The 17895-nt window shown below is 35.4% G+C and overlaps 1 protein-coding gene across 1 annotated transcript; it reads right to left on the minus strand.

The window, feature by feature from the left end:
* Positions 1-10054: 10054 nt before the first annotated feature.
* On the minus strand, positions 10055-13974 carry LOC127079454 (uncharacterized). Its single transcript, XM_051019832.1, has 2 exons — positions 13641-13974; positions 10055-10380 (listed from the first exon to the last, which is right to left on the minus strand). Exons 1-2 carry the CDS (start codon positions 13972-13974, stop codon positions 10055-10057), a joined length of 660 nt encoding a protein of 219 aa, XP_050875789.1.
* Positions 13975-17895: the final 3921 nt, after the last annotated feature.

Here is a 17895-nt window from a genome sequence, read left to right on the forward strand (position 1 = left end):
CTTAGTACTGCTCCCACCCTTGTACCCGAAGCATCTGTCTCAAGGATAAACTCTTGGGAGAAATCTGGTAACACTAACACAGGTGCGGAAGTGATTGCCGATTTTAATTGCTCAAAAGCTCTTTGAGTGTTTTCATCCCACCTAAAGGCGTCTTTCTTTAATAGATTAGTGAGGGGGGCGGCTATGGTTGCATAAGACTTGATAAATCTTCGATAGTAACCGGTGAGGCCAAGAAATCCGCGCAATTGTTTCAAGTTTGTTGGAATAAGCCAATCTAGCACAGCTTGAACCTTTGTGCTAACCATTGATACACCAGCCCCAGAAACGATGTGACCGAGGTATTCCACTTCGGATAAACCAAATGAGCATTTGGATAACTTGGCGAACAGCACACTCTGACTTAGAATTTGGAAGACAATTTCTACATGTTGCAAATGTGACTACCATGAAGGGCTATACACTAGAATATCGTCAAAGAAAATGAGAATTCATTTTCTTAACAACGGTTGGAATAGCTGATTCATAAGTCTTTGGAATGCAGCTGGTGCATTTCTGAGCCCGAAAGGCATCACTAGCCACTCGTAATGGCCTTGGTGAGTTCTAAAAGTCGTTTTCTGCCTGTCCGCTTGCTTGAGAAGAATCTGGTGATAACCCGAACGAAGATCAAGTTTCAAAAAAAAACTTTGCTCCATGTAACTCATTAAGTAGTTCATCCACAGTAGGCATGGGAAAACTGTCTTTGATAGTTATGGCATTTAAAGCTCTATAATCCGTACAACATCTCCAAGTGCCATCTTTCTTTTTCACTAAGATAATTGGAGATGAAAATGGACTTAGACTTGGTTGGATTATGCCTTCTCCAAGCATGTCCTACACCAGTTTTTCAATTTGTTGTTTCTGACTATGAGGATATCTATATGGTCTTACCTTCACAGGTTATGCTCCCTCCTTCAATAATATCTCATGAGTCAATTCTCTCTTGGGAGGTAATCCTTTAGGTATTTGAAAAATCTCCTTGTATGTATGCAACAATGTACTCATTTCAGGTTCAAGATTAATTGTTCTGTCATTCCAATTATCCCCTATAACCGCTAAATCGATCTTTTGAATAGTGAACAGCTCACTAATTGCATCCATCTGGTGTAATCTCTTGAAGAGATTCAGCTGAGCTACTATCGGTTTGTTGCTCTCTTCACCTTGCAATGTGACAAACTTCCCATCTAAATAAAATTTTAACATAGATGTAGCATAGTCAGCTATATGCGGTCCTAATGAAGCCAACCATGGTGCTCCTAATATGACATCAGCCCCTGCTACCGGCAAGAGATATGCAGGCACAGTAATCTCAATGTCCTGTATCTTCATAGACAGGCTCTTGACCACACCTTCAGTCTTCATATTTTGTCCATTACCCACCAGGACCTTGCACCCTTTAGTTGGTTCCACAACTAGATTTAAGCAGTGTACAATACGTGGCTGAATAAAGTTGTCGGAACTTCCTCCATCAAGCAAGATAGAAACACTAATAGGACCAATATAACCTTTAAATCTGATAACACTCATTCCTGTAGCTCCATGTAAAGCATTAAGAGATAAATGGTGCTTTGTCATCTCTTCATTATCTGCTGTAAGATTTATGGTTGCTGAGCTAGTTGAAATAAGGGTATCGGGATCATCATGCAGCTCTAATAACATCAATTGTTTGTTTGGGCACTTATGTGAGAAAGAGAATTTATCATCGCAAAAGTAACACAAACCTTTCTCTCTTCTTAACTGCATCTTAGCTGGAGAAATCCTTTTGATTGCAGGATTCTTTTGGAGTTGGCTCATAGGTCTAGTAGGAGGTGTTGGAAGTAAGGGTGGGTTGGGGGCTTTTTCGGTAGCTTGTGTTTGGTCATTTCTGGTTGGATCGAAGTGAGTTCTATTTGGTGGTAAGATGATTTCTATGGAACAGACACAATATTCTTAGCAGCCAATTTTTCCTCAAATAACTTGGCAATAGACACAGCTTTCACAATTGAAATAGGACAATGCAGTATAACATCTCTACAAATTTCCTCTTTCAATCCACTTACAAAACAATCAATTAATGCATCATTACTTAAGCCATAAACACGATTGGACAATGTAGTAAATTCTAGATAATAATCATTAACAGCTTTTGTTTGTTGCAATTTAAACAAAGATGCTCTCGGACAATCATAAATTGAGGGCCCAAAGTCCAATTCAAGAGCTCTTGTAAAATCGTTCCATGATTGAAATGGTTGAGATCTAATAACCATTTGGAACCACTGAACAACTTCGTGTTCAAGATGAACTGAAGCAATAATCAATCTCTCCGGATCTGGCGTATGATAATAGCCAAAAAATTGTTCAGCCTTGAAAATCCAATCTAAAACATTCTTACCATTAAACCGTGGAAACTCCAACTTGATGTTGCGAACATGAAAAGGAGGTGGTGTATGAGCATTCCCCGACGATGATGAATGAGTCCCTGAGTTCGTGCTTCCATGGGTGACGACTATAGCTTGCATTTGTTTCAGCATCATCTCCATCGATGTGGACAGCTCTGTAAATCATGACTTCGATGCCTGCTGCATCGTCTCCATTCGCTCAAAACGAGCAACATTGATGCTTTCGTTCTGCTCTAGGACTTCACCTTGGCGTCGTACCTCAGCTGCAAGCTCCTTCATTCTGGGGTTATCGGCCATGGATGGAATGAAAGCACCAATGTAATGGCAGTGCAATGGGAACAAGTAAAATAGCAACAATGAAGGATGAGTATGGATAGTGAAATTGAAATATGAATTCCACTGCAAATCTGAGCAGGGAAGAAATACAATGGGTAAAAGGGAAATAACGGAAATAGTAAAATATTCCAAATGTGTGGTGAATCAGAGAGATAAGAGAGAGAGAGAGAGAGAGAGAGAGAGAGAGAGAGAGAGAGAGAATGTTCTCATACAAATTCACACCACTCTAATAGCTACCCCACTATTAATATTATCTCAATTCCTAACAAACTGGGTCCATATTGGATGCTCTCCCTTGCTTCTCTTGCTACGTCTCACTGCCTTCTCCCTTGCCACATCATCATTCCATTCTTCATTCACCTCACTTGTATCAATTGGACTTGTCTCACTCATAACAGATTATATGTGGGATTTTGCTTTCCTTGCTTACTTATATAAGTAGTTGGGCGAAGCAAGAAAATTCAAGACAATGCATTTGGTTGAAAACATGTGCTCCTTCGGGGTTAAATTCTTTAAAATAATTATTATGAATTAGTGATTATTTTTATACATAATATCTAACATTATCAACATGACCCCTTTATAAGCTTGAATATTGCAATATTTTCCTTCCATTACCCACTGCATTGCGGGAAGTTTTTGATGAGTATGACGATATTTTACCATAGGCGTGCATGTTTTTTTCCACATAGAGGGCATCTAAATGCAAATCCATATCGACAAGTGTTGAATCGTACTTTAGTGGATGATATATGTTTATTTACATATAATGATTATCATCAAACACAAATGTTGGATGATATATGTTGGTATTCATGATTGATCAATTGTGGTAATTATATCACACACCTTCATTTTTAGAGAAGGTAATGTGGCAGTTTTGTTCCGTGCTGAAAATACCTAGGGATTTGTCTTCTGCAAACTCTCATACTATGTTCGATGTTGGAATCAATCTTGATAGAATAAAATTCAATCATTTTTTTTATTGATTCAAGATTTTCGTTCTTTACTCTTCACTCGAGTGATTCAACTGCATATTCATTGCAAGATAATTCTTTTTTCGCAACGATTTGAAAAAAAAAGGAACCGTTTGAGAAAGTAATAATTTTGCAAGAGAAAAGAAGAATGTATGGAAGTGAAAGGAATAATGTTTATTGACCAATCTGTCAAAAACTCTTTCTCTGAAACACACACAAGGTGTCTTCCTATTTATAATGAGATTATTTGCACATCAAGCAATATCAAACTAACTAACTGATTAAACTCGACAAGTTGTATTTATCTTTTTCGAATACGCATAATTTTTACTATTCTAAGTTGTATTCGACTTTCTATCGAATACATGCAGATTTGACTACTACAAACTACATCTGACTCTATCGAATACAAACAGCTTCGACTATGTCGAATCTTGCATTTTACAAACATACTTAACACATAATTACATATTTAACAAACCACCTAATTCATTGTGTCTAAGATATCTACATTCATCATAGTTCTTAATCTCTTGAATAATTCCACTTGCACAGCCTTTGTCATGATGTCTGCAATCTGATTCTCAGTTTTGCATTGTTCCAAGTTCAGCTTCCCATTTGTTACTTGCTCTCTAATATAATGGAATCTCATCTTAACGTGTTTATTTCTTCCATGTGTTATCATATTCTTTTCCAAATTGATAGCAGACATGTTATCAATCTTCATGATCATTGCTCCATGATTTTCACCTGCAATCTCCTCAATCAGATTCACCATCCATGTTGCTTGACATGCACAAAGAGAGATAGTTATGTACTCAGCCTCTCATAATGACAGAGCTACAAATGGTTCTTTTCTTGAGCTTCAAGGATCTGATTGCACCACCTAGTATAAACACATAACCAATTGTGGATTTTCTATATCCAGCATCACCACACCAACTTGAGTCAGTGTATCCCACAAATTTGCATTCCTTTCCTTCATCTGCTACAAAAAAAATGACATAGTCTAATGTTCCTTTGAGGTACCTTAGGATCCTTTTGGTGGCTACAAGATACGATACGTTTGGCTTTCGCATGAACCTACTCACCATACCTACATTGTATGCTAGATCATGTCTTGTGTGACAAAGGTATCTTAATGATCCAATGAGTCTTCTGTCTTGTATGGCAAAGGTATCTTAATGATCCAATGAGTCTTCTGTATTGTGTTGGATCAATATCATCTTCCTTTGAGTCCTTAATTAATTGCAGTCTTGGTTCAACTGGTGTCGAAGTTGCATTACAATCCTCCATCTCAAATATTTTGAGTATCTCACTTGCATATCTCCTTTGGTGCATTATCGGGCCTCTACTACTCTTGTAGAATTCAATCCCGATGAAATATGAGATATTGCCCAGGTCATATGCAACACTTTAAAAACCCGTGTGTAATTATCAAAGAATTTAATTAACGAAATACAATCACGTAGAGTGTCACTCATAACAATCATATCTTGCTCTGTAACACAGGTTACAACAAAACATTTTATTGCATATATTTGCACTTAGAATGTTTACATGACATCCAACTCATCTGAATATCTTCGCAGTGGAATCATAATAAAAAAATATACCAATTTAAAATCTCATAATAGTTTTCATAACAAAATTAAAATCACTGACTCGTGAGTCTTCTCCAAGTGCTATCACACCAAAAAATAAAACAAATGCGAGAGTCTGTATTGTCTCTCAGGGAATTTCAATACAAAATAAATAATTCACTCCCTAGTGTTACATATCAGGGCATAACCAAAGCTAACACGAATAAACTAAAAGAAATAGCTCCAGGAGCTAACTTCCACTCACAACAGCGTATCTACTCTTGAGTATTTGCACAATACCCATATAAAGGCAACATTCAAACAGAACGGGTGAAAATTCATTTCAATAATAACAACACAGAATGTAAAATAGAGTACAACATCTATACAATCATGCATAATAACATATCACATTCAAATACCTAAATTATCATCAGTATCACATACAACAACACCATTATCACACACAGTCATATTTCACACATATACTTCATTCATGCTATGTGACTCACGATAACGACAATGACTCATATGCATGTGGTATCAATATTTAGTTCTTCTTATGAACCCGATTCCCTCTTCAGAATCCCGAACTCCCCCTTCTGAGTTTCGGATAAGTCTTTCGTCCCCCTTCAGACCTTTGACTTATCTCCTTCGACATATCAACAATGGATGTATGGCATGCTGATAATGTAATTAACACAACAATTATAATAATATTTAGTGATCCACAATCGATCACACAATTTCAACCATGTGTAACATAATCCACCCTTCTAGACTACCACCAATATAATCAAACACACTATTCCAATCATTTACAACACATCAAATAATTTGTCAATAAGGACCGCGTCCATATCTGTCACATCATACACTTCTTTTCCACCTACTATCAACCTCATATAAAATCATTAAAAATATTTTATTACTGAAACAAAGTTATAGTCTTCTATTTCAGATACCCAATACTTTAAACCCCGTCCCAAAATGATTTACGAGTTGAAAGTTATTACCAAAACTGTGCAGAAGGCGTTACCAAAACGTTGTTGATTTCTGAAATTTCCAGCATGATTTTCATCTTCTCCAACCCCAAAAACGACCATGAGATCATCACCAAAAATATTTTACCCCTGAAACAAAGTTATTTTCCTCTGTTTCAGATACTCAATGCTTCAAACTCCATCCCAAAATGATTTACGAGTTGAAAATTATGATCAAAATCATGCACAAATATGTTACTAAAGAATTGTTGTTTATGAAATTTCCAGCACGATTTTCATCTTTTCCGACCCCAAAAATGGTCACGAAATCATCACCAAAAATATTTTATGCTTTTAAATTCAGTCATAAATCTACCTATATTAATGACTACTTATATTCATATGATCATGGATCTATATACTATATCAATCCCTAAGAACTTCAAACATCATCAATGGTGAACATACATGAACACTTTAGAACATAAATTTCATTCAACAAATATCAACATTCATCATCAATCCAAAAAGAATTAAACTTTCATCTATCCTTCCATTCATATACCTATTATTGAACAAAATTCTCACCCTTACCTTGTAATTCCATAAAAATTCAAGCTTTTGGCTATGACTTCTCTTCCCTAGACCTCTCCTTAGGTTTTCCTTGCTTTTCTCTTCTCTTGCCTCTTTTTCTCTAATTCCAAAAGTTTCATCTCACTTATCTCCTCATAAATCAAAAATCTAGTTTCTATCTTTCTAATATTCCATTAAGGCCCAACTTATTATTAACTTACATTATTCATTTTAATTTTCCACAATTCACATTTTCCACCCCAAACTCATTATTTCCTTTTATTTTATTATTTAATTTAAATAATAACACTTATATTATTTAATAAATTAAATAATTTTATATTAATCTACCAACCTCTAATTACCCTCCACACTCTCTACCTAAGGATCACGCATCCTTATTGCCCTAACACATCTCAATTATCACACAAATAATAATTATGTCCACATATAATTATAATTAATTAATATAAATAATTTCTAGAAAAGTAGGGTGTTACAACTCTCCCCCACTTTAAGAATTTTCTCCCTCGAAAATTACCTCAAGTGAACAGATTTGGATACGAATATCTCATCTGGCTCTCAAGCTCGCAAGTTACGTTTCCACCAATTGGTCCTCCCCAAGCTACCATCACCAAGGTAATCTCTTTACCACACCAATGTTTCACTTCTTGATCCTCTATCTGCATGGGTGATACCTCAACAGTCAGGTTATCTCTCACTTGCACATCATCCACTTGGATCACATGAGACGAATCGGAAATGTACCTCCTCAACTAACACACATAAAACACATCATGAAGATTAGCAAGCAACAGTGGCAAAGCAATCCGATAGGCCACTTCTCCTATTCTTTTCAAAATCTAGTAAGGAGTGATGAAAAACGAAGTAAGATTTTGAGACTTCAAAGCTCGACCAACACCAGTTACCGGAGTAACCCTCAGAAATGCATGATCTCCCTCTTGGAACTCAAGTGCTTACCTTCGTCTATCATGATAACTCTTTTGGCGAATCTGAGAAGCTTTCATCTTCTTTTGATTCACTTTGATCTTCGTTGTGGTCTTTTTGGAAAATCTCAGGTCCAATCACAAAACCCTCTCCTGACTCATACCAACACAAAGGCATCCTACACTTTCTACCATACAATGCCTCAAATGGTGTCATTCCAATACTCGAATGGAAATTGTTGTTGTATGTAAACTCAATCAATAGTAAAAAAGTTATCCTAAGCACCTTCTTGTTCAAGTACACAAACCCTCAACAAGTCCTCTAGCAACTGAATAGTCCTATCAGTCTGACCAGTTGTCTGTGGATGATAAGCAGAACTCATATGTAACTTTGTACTCAAAGCCATCTGCAAACTCTCTAAGAACCTTGACGTAAGCCTCGAATCTTTATCAGATACAATACTGGATGGAATAATGTGCAAACTGACAATCCTCTTGATATATAGTATCACAATTCTTCATAGTCCTCGGCAATCCAGACACAAAATCCATCAAAATTTTCTCCTGTTTCCGCTCAGGAATAGATAACGGTTGCATCAAATCTAACGAATTTTGACACTCAATCTTTGACTTCTGCCAAGTCATACACGCATATACAAACTTTGCAATCTCTTTCCTCATCCCAGGCCACCAAAACATCTTTCTCAAATCTTATTACATCTTTGTAGCACCCGGATGAATACTCAAACCACTTCGGTGTCTTTCTTCAAGAATACTCTTCTTGAATTCGGGAAAATCAGGAATGCAGATTATGTCACAGAATTTTATTACACCATTATCATTAATCTTGAAATCACCATCTCAACCTTTATTGATTAAAGCCAAACGATCTACCAGTTCCAAATCAATCCTCTAACTTTCTATAATCCCTTTCAAAACACCACCGGTAAGCTTTAACATACCCACCTTCACACTCTACAGTATGACTTCACAAACCAGACTCAAATATCTAAATTCTTCTATTAGCTCTAACTCTCTAGCCATCAATATCTACATATGCAACGTCTTCCGACTCAGTGCGTCAGCCATTACATTGGCTTTACCAGGATGGTAATTCAAACCAAAATCATAATCCTTTAACAATTCAATCCACCTCATCGGACTCATATTTAACTCATTATGATCGAATAAGTACTTCAAGCTCTTATGATCACTGAACACTTTAAATCTAGATCCAAACAGATAATGTCTCCAAATTTTAAGTGCGAACACAACGGCGACCAGCTCTAAGTCATGCATAGAATGATTGTTCTCATGAACTCTAAGTTGTCTCGGTGCATAATCCATAACTTGTCCATTTTGCATTAACATACCACCCAGACCCATCTTGGAAGCACCACAATACACGACAAAAGGTTTGGTTGTACTCGGCAGAATCAAAATTGGAGTAGTCGTCAACTTTTTCTTGAGTTCTACAAAACTCTCTTCACAAGCAATATCCCACTCATACGCTTGACCCTTTCGAGTCAACTGAGTCAAAGGCATTTCCAACTTCGAAAAACCTTCTATGAATCAGCGATAATAACCAGCTAACCCGAGGAAACTTTTAATTTTTGTAACAGACTTCGGAGTCTCCAACTGCAACACATCATCAACCTTCGAAGGATCAACCGCAACACTACAACTAAATATTACGTGGCCAAGAAAACTCACTCCTCTTAACCAAATCTCACACTTAGATAGCTTAGCATATAATTGCTTCTCTTTCAACAACTCCAACATGGTTCTCAGAAGCTCAACATTTTCTTCATCATTCTTTGAATAAATTAGAATGTCATCAATGAATACCACCATAAACTTATCCAAATACTAATGAAAAGTCCTATTTGTATATTCCATAGACGCACCTGGCACATTGGTCACACCAAACGGCATCACATAATACTCGTAGTAACCATATCTCATTCTAAACGCAATCTTCAGAATATCTTCTGGTTTCACTCGAACTTAATAATAACCCGACCGCAAATTAATTTTACTAAAAACACGAGCACCGACTAATTGAACAATCAAATCATCGACTCTCGGAAGAGGATATTTATTCTTAATCGTCACCTTGTTTAGCTGTCGATAGTCAACACACCACCTCATGATACCATCCTTCTTATTTACTAACAATATCGGTGCACTCCAAGGAGAAACACTTGGTCAAACAAGTCTCTTATCAAGTAAATCTTCCAACTATTTCTTTAGCTCGCTCAACTTAGAAGCAGACATTCCATATGGAGCCATAGAAACAGGACTAGTATCGGGTACCAAGTCAATAGTAAACCCAATCTCTCGCTCTGGTGGTAAATCACTGATGTCTTCCGGAAACACTTCCAGAAATTCACACACTGCATGAAGATCACGAACTACTCCCTTGTCTTTGGCTTCCAACGAAGCTAAAATCACAAACACTAGTGCCCATTCCTTCACGGATCCTCTCACTTGCTTAGCAGATACATACATCAACTCTTCACCTTCATCAAACTCATATTCACGCTCTAAAGGTAAGTCACATATATCTTCAGGAAAACATCGGGAATCACACACCACACTTATATATCACTAGCCGTCATATTTCTCCTCACTTTCTAAGAAGAAAATCTCAACAATACATGATCGTTCTCCCTCAAAGACATCTCAACTATACCAACAGACAAGAATCTTGAATCCACGACCTCTTTGGATTCAAGAAACTACATCGACTTATCAAAAAAATTGTAAAACACTTGGTTTAACTCAAACCAATTTATTCCAAGAATAACATCAAAATTGTTCCAACGAAAGATAAACTATACACATCCTTAGGAAACACGTCGGGATACTCAATACATCATTGGCTTATCTCTAGCCAAAACATCGCCTTCCCCCTCACAATGAAGCAAACAACGAGAACATTTAACCATTTTCCCTCAAGGATCACACCATTTTTCTAACCGATACCATCCTTGAATCTGACCTCTCTTCAGGTTCAGGAAAATCACAATATTCTCAAAACAATTGAACTAGCCAACACAGTACTCTCACATGCAGCAACATGATGTCCAAGCTATCTGCAGTTGGAAAATCTAAGAGAATCAGACGCTTCTGCCCCACTTGTTCCATTCCCAACCTGCAAATGGAAAACAAAACAACCATCGGTAGTGTTTTCACACACATGTCGCATACTAGGGAACAAACATAATTAAACAACCTGGCTGAACGGACCGACTTGCTTTGATACCACTATGCAACACCACAAAAAGTCGTGTGTAATTATCAAAGAATTTAATTAACAAAATGCAATCACTTAGCGTGGCACTCATAACAATCATATCCTGCTCCGTAACACGGGTTACAACAAAATGTTTTATTTCATACATTTGCATTAAGATGTTTATACGACATCCAACTCATTTGAATATCTTTGCACCGAAATCATAATAAAAAAACATACCAATTTAAAATCTCAAAATATTTTTCATAACAAAATTAAAATCGTCGACTTGTGAGTCTTCTCCAAGTGCTATCACACCAAAACATAAAACAAATACGAGAGCATACATTGTCTCTAAGGAAATTTCAACATAATATAAATAATTCGCTCTCTGGTGTTACATATCAGAGCATAACTAAAAGAAATATCTCCATAAGCTAACTTCCACTCACAACAGCATCTTTATTCTTGAGTATATACACGATGCCCGTATAAAGGCAACATTCAAACAAAAGGGGTGAGAATTCATTTCAATAATAACAACATAGGATGTAAAACAGAGTACAACATCTACACAATCATGCATAATAATATATCATATTCTCATGTCCAAATTATCATGAGCATCACATACAACAACATCTTCATCACACACAGACATATTTCACACATATAATTCATTCATGTTATGGGACTCACGACAACAAAAACGACTCATATGCATGTGGTACCAATTCAACATTTGGTTCTTCTTACAAACCCTATTCCCCCTTCAGAATCCCGAACTCCCCCTTCTGATTTCGGGATAAGTCTTTCGTCTCCCTTCAGACCTATCACTTATCTCCTTCAACATATCAACAATGGATGTATGGCATGGTGATAATGCAATTAACACAACAATTATAATAATATTTAGTGATCCATGATTGATCACACAATTGCAACCATGTGTAACAAAATCCACCCTTCTGGACTACCACCAATATAATCAAACGCTCAATCCCAATCATTCATAACACACCAAATAATTTGTCAATATGGACCTCGTCCATATTCGTCACATCATACACTTCTTTCACACCTACTACCAATCTCTGATAAAATCATTAAAAATATTTTATAAATGGATGAAAGTTATAGCTCTTTGTTTCATCTACAAAATTCTTTAAACCCCGTCCCAAAATGATTTACGAGTTGAAAGTTAGTATCAAAACCATGCACGAAGACATTACCAAAAAGTTGTTGCTTTCTGAAATTTTTAGCATGATTTTCATCTTCTCCAACCCCAAAAAAAGTCATGAAATCATCACCAAAAATATCTTATCCCTGAAACAAAGTTATTTCCCTCTGTTTCAGATACCTAACACTTCAAACTTTGTCCCAAAATGATTTACGAGTTAGAAACCATGATGAAAACGTGCACGAATACGTTACTAAAAAGTTGTTGTTTTCTGAAATTTCCAGCATAATTTTCATCTTCTCCAACCCCAAAAGCGGCCATGAAATCATCACCAAAAATATGTTATGGTTTAAAATTCAGTCAGAAGTATACTCATATCAATCACTACTTATACTCATATAATCATGGATCTATATACTATATCAATCCCTAAAAACTTCAAACATCATCAATGGTGAACATACATGAATATTTTAGAACATAAATTTCATTCAACGAATATCAACATTCATCGTCAATCTAAAAATAATTAAACCTTCCTCTTCCCTTCCATTCAAATCCCTATTATTGAACCAAATTCCCACCCTTACCTTGTAATTCTAGAAAAAATCAAGCTTTTGGCTATGTCTTCTCTTCCCTTGAGTCCTCATTAGGTTTTCCTTTCTTTTCTCTTCTCTTTCCTCTTTTTCTCCAATTCCAAAAGTTTTACCTCACTTCTCTCCTCATAAATCCAAAACCTAATTTCTATATTTCTAATATTCCACTAAGGCCCAACTTATTACTAACTTACATTATTTATTTTAATTCTCCACAATTTGCATTTTCCATCTCAAACTCATTATTTCCTTTTATTTTATTAATTCATTTAAATAATAACACAAAAATATTATTTAATCAATTAAATCATTCTAAATAAATCTACCAACCTCTAATTACTCTTGGCACTCTCTACCTAAGGGTCACCCACCCTTGTTGCCCTAATACATCTCAATTATCACACAAACAATAATTAGGTACGCACATAAAATTATAATTAATTAATATAAATAATTACTAGAAAAACAAGGTGTTACATCATACATTTCAAATTCCCTACTCAGGACACATTTGAAATCTTCAATTTCCTTCTTGCGACTATCTGTCATCAACATGCCATCTACGTAGAGACAAAGTATGAGCAGTTTATTTCTCCTTGTTCTAACATACACACCATGTTCAGTTTTACACTTTACAAACTCCTTCTCCCTTAGAAAACTATTTATCTTCTTATTTCAAGCTCTTAGAGCTTCTTTGAGTTCATATACGATTTTATGCAGCATGTATATCATTCTTTCTTAGGTTTGCTTCATAAAACTAACTGGTTGTGCTACCTAAACTTCTTCATCTAAGGGATCATTCAGAAATACACAAGTTAGGCCTAAAACTAGCCAAACATTCTTCTGGTGTGATTCCTTCTAGCTTGTTGGTTGGACATTTGTTCAAGATGTTTGTTGCACTAGACACAACTTCACCCCATAATTTATTTGGTAGATATTTTCCCTTCAATATACTTCTTACCATGTTCATAATAGTGATGTTTTTCCTTTTAGTAGTATCATTTTGTTGAGGAGTGTATGTCAGCACCACCTCATGCACAATCCTTTCTCTTTCACACAATGCATTGAAGTCTGTCAACACATATTCTCCACCACCATTAGTTCTCAAAGTCTTGATCTTGTGTCTACTTTGTCTGTCCACCATAGTTTTGAAATCGGTAAATACCTCAATCACATAACTTTTCTCCTTGATCAGGTAAATCCACTTTTTTTGCTATAGTCACCTATGAATGTAAAAATTACTTGTTACCTCCAATTAAATCTACCTGAAAAGGACCACAAACATTTTAGTATATGACCTCAAGGATGGCTTTAAAATTACTTCTTGCATCTTTGTTGAAGTTGTTCTTGTGTTGCTTTGCATGAATACATTATTCACACACTTCATTTGAAATATGGATTTCTAGTTGACTTGAAACCATGTTCATCCTCTTTAGATTACTGATGTCTTTGAAGTTAAGGTGGCCAAGTCTATAGTGATATTTTGTTCCACGGGGGACAGATGTTGGGACAACTTATCCAACTTCTTGAACCAGAATAATAGTAATATGAAAGTGATAAAACAATATAGAAAGTAGTAAAATAACATAGGAGATTGGTAACTTAGTTCAGTGAAACCACACCTACGTATGGGGGCACTCTATCCAAGAAAGGAAATTCACTACTTTGACTTAGTACACTTAGTCTTACAAGAACCAACAAACCCTATGTTCCTCAAAGCCTCTTCCTAATCCTAGTGTCTTTCTATTTAAGGACTCCCCTTAAATATGAGAACCTACTCACTTTCTTCTCAATCACACAACCAGTGATTGATGTTTACAACTCAATGAACAATGTTGAATATTACAAATCAACTAATACAAACCATTAATGCCAAGTTACTGAAACATAGAGGTGTAGAACAATAGATTCAACACTAATATGGTTATGGCATTATGTGGAATACAAGTAACAAAGACTCAAACCCTAGCACAAAGAACCTAGTTCTTTCGCGCCAAAAATCTTATCAAACAATGAAAATTTAGTCTCTTTATAAAGCAATGCTTTCTGGGCATTTTTTCCAATGGGTATCTGTATTTAATTCGTATAAAAAATAGTTGAATGTGTTGGATATGATTTTCTCCTTAAATCTCTCTAAAAGATATGATTTGTTATATTTCAAATTCAAATTTAAATCCCATTTAAATCTAATTTAAATATATCCAACTATCAAACAAATCAACCATACATTTCTAAAATAACTGAAGCAAATCTGATTGAATCTCAATCAGAAATTGCACACCAAACAACATCCATCAAGGCCTGCTAAATAAGGTCAGATGTTGTACTGCACATGCTGGAACATCGTGTTCCATATGTTTCACTAGTACATATAAACTAACTCCACTCTATATCTAGTATATCTTCTATTGTAGAGTGAATCTTGGATAGAGAAAATATGAACCAATTGCAATTTCCATTTGTCTGTTTTCGATAGACCATATGTTACAACCGACATGTTGGAACATCGTGTTCAACATGTGTCCCTTCTCCATTAGAACCAGCTTGAGCAAACTCTAAGTTGTTTTGCATAATACAATTAATCCTAAAAGGACCAACATGTAATGTCATAGACATTCATCCCTACTAGCTGCAGTTTCCAGACACTTATGTTCCATCACATCAAATTCAATCTTGAAGGTTCTGTTTTGAGACATAGGTGCCTTCAAGATTAACTTTTCACTTGAGTCGAGTACTTTCATCATCTTATCTTCTATCAAAACTTTGTAATGTTTCTCCATCATTTTCCCTATGTTAACCAAGTCTCTTTTCATGCCTAGGATATACAACACATTTAAAATTACTGAATATTTTCCATCTTTCCTCATGATCAGGACATCGTTAATACCTTCAGCAATTAGGGTATTATCATTAGCAAATGTCACCTTGTTATTTGTAGAGGGGTCGATGTTGATGAACCAACATCTCCTTCCAGTCATATGTGATGAGTATCCTGAGTCCAAGTACCATTGATCTTTGAATATTTCTTCTTCTTTTGTTGTGGCCATAAATAACACTTCTTCTTGTTGTTGTTGTTATTGTTTTCCAATCCTTGCATCATTCTCTTGATTATTTCTTTTGTTTTCATGACAATCACTAGCATATTGACCATGCCTCTGACAATTGTAGCACTGAATATGACTCTTATCAGGTTTCCTTCCACCACCTCTTCCTCTATCTGCACCACCACCTTTATGACTGCCTTGGTTTATGTATTATCTCTACAGATTTCCTTCTTGTTGGTGACTCCAACTATTTGAATTGTTATAACCTCATCTACCTTTATTATCATTCCATCTTATTATGCCTTTCTTTTCTTTTATTGATTGTGCCTGCAGAGCTACATCACATTTCGTTTTTCTTGTAGACCTTTTAGCAATTATTTGTTCATGAGATTCAAGTGTCCTTTAAAGCTCTTCTTTTGTCATGCTTGATAGGTCCTTCGATTCTTTTATGACTACTACCACATGATCAAATTTATGAAGTAATTACCTCAAGATCTTTGCAACTATCGACCTTGATGTCAACATTTCTCCATACATCTTGATTTGATTCACCAATCTTGTTACCCTAGTAAAGAAATCAGCCACGCTTTCACTTTTTTCCATCTGAAGCAATTCATACATTCTTTTGTGAGTTTGTAACCTCATCTCTTTCACCTTCTCAGTACCTCCAAAACACTTTTCCAATATATCTCATGCTTCCTTAGATGAATCTACATCACCAACTTTGTCAAAGTTGTATGGATCAACACATTAATAGATTATAAAGAGGGCTTTATAATATTTCTTCTTCAAATATTTATGTGCATCCTTTTTTCCATCTGTGTCATTGTCTCTAATTGGTGTCACTATATTCTTCACAAGATCCCAAACATCTTGATAGCAGAAGATAACCTTCATATTCTTACACCAATTATCATAATTCTTGCCATTCAAAATGGGAAAATTTGCTAGAAAATTCCCATATGGATGAGAAGTCGTTGTTCTATGCTTCCCAAGAATCATAGCCAGTGTCATAGATACCAGATGTTGGAATTGATCTTGATAGAATAAGATGCAATCACTTTCTTGATTGATTCAAGATTCTCATTCTTCACTTTTCACTAGAGTGATTCAACCACACCTTGGTTGAAAGATGATTCATTTTGCACAACGATTTAAAAAAACAATTTAAGAAAGTAATAATTTAGGGAGAGAGAAAAAGAATGTATGGAAGTGAAAGGGAGAATTTTTTTTGACAAATCTATCAAAACCCCTTTCTATGAAACTTTCTGTGTGAATTTCGCTACTAAACAAACATAAGGTGCCTTCCTATTTATAATGAGATTACTTGCACATCAAGCAATCTCAAACTAACTAACTGAATAAATTTGACAAGTTGTATTCGACTCTTCGGAATACACATAACTTTGACTGCTATAAGTTGTATTCAAGTTTCTATCAAATACATGCAGATTTGACTACTACAAATTATAGTCGACTCTATTGAATACAAATAGCTTCGACTTTGTCGAATCTTATCTTTTACAAACATGCTTAACACAAAGAATTACATATTTAACAAGTTACACATAGATTAGTGACATGTCAACATTTTTTAGTATATGATTATAGAGGAGATGCATCACACACACGTACAATCATGACTACACATGATACATGTATTGGTAGTTTTGGATGTCGCAAGCGTACATGTCGCTTGTTGGTGTTAACACCTAAACTCCTAATGCTTAAGAATGAATAAGATGAGAGAGAGAGAGAGAGAGAGAGAGAGAGAGAGAGAGAGAGAAAGAGAAAGAGAGAGAGAGAGAGAATTGTGTAGCTAAATTTAAAAATCAAATTGAAAATATACAATTATGTTACAGATGCAACTTCATTTGATATTTTATACAATGACCCAAATGAAACTCAAACTCAAACTAAACACAAATGTAAATTCAAATTAAATGCAAATGAACTTGAAATGAATTGCATTTAACACCATACCTTAATTCATATTCAAGTTTAAAAATAAATAACACCAA

The sequence above is a fragment of the Lathyrus oleraceus genome, chromosome 5, assembly GCF_024323335.1.
Source record: "Lathyrus oleraceus cultivar Zhongwan6 chromosome 5, CAAS_Psat_ZW6_1.0, whole genome shotgun sequence".
In the NCBI taxonomy this organism is placed as follows: domain Eukaryota; kingdom Viridiplantae; phylum Streptophyta; class Magnoliopsida; order Fabales; family Fabaceae; genus Lathyrus; species Lathyrus oleraceus.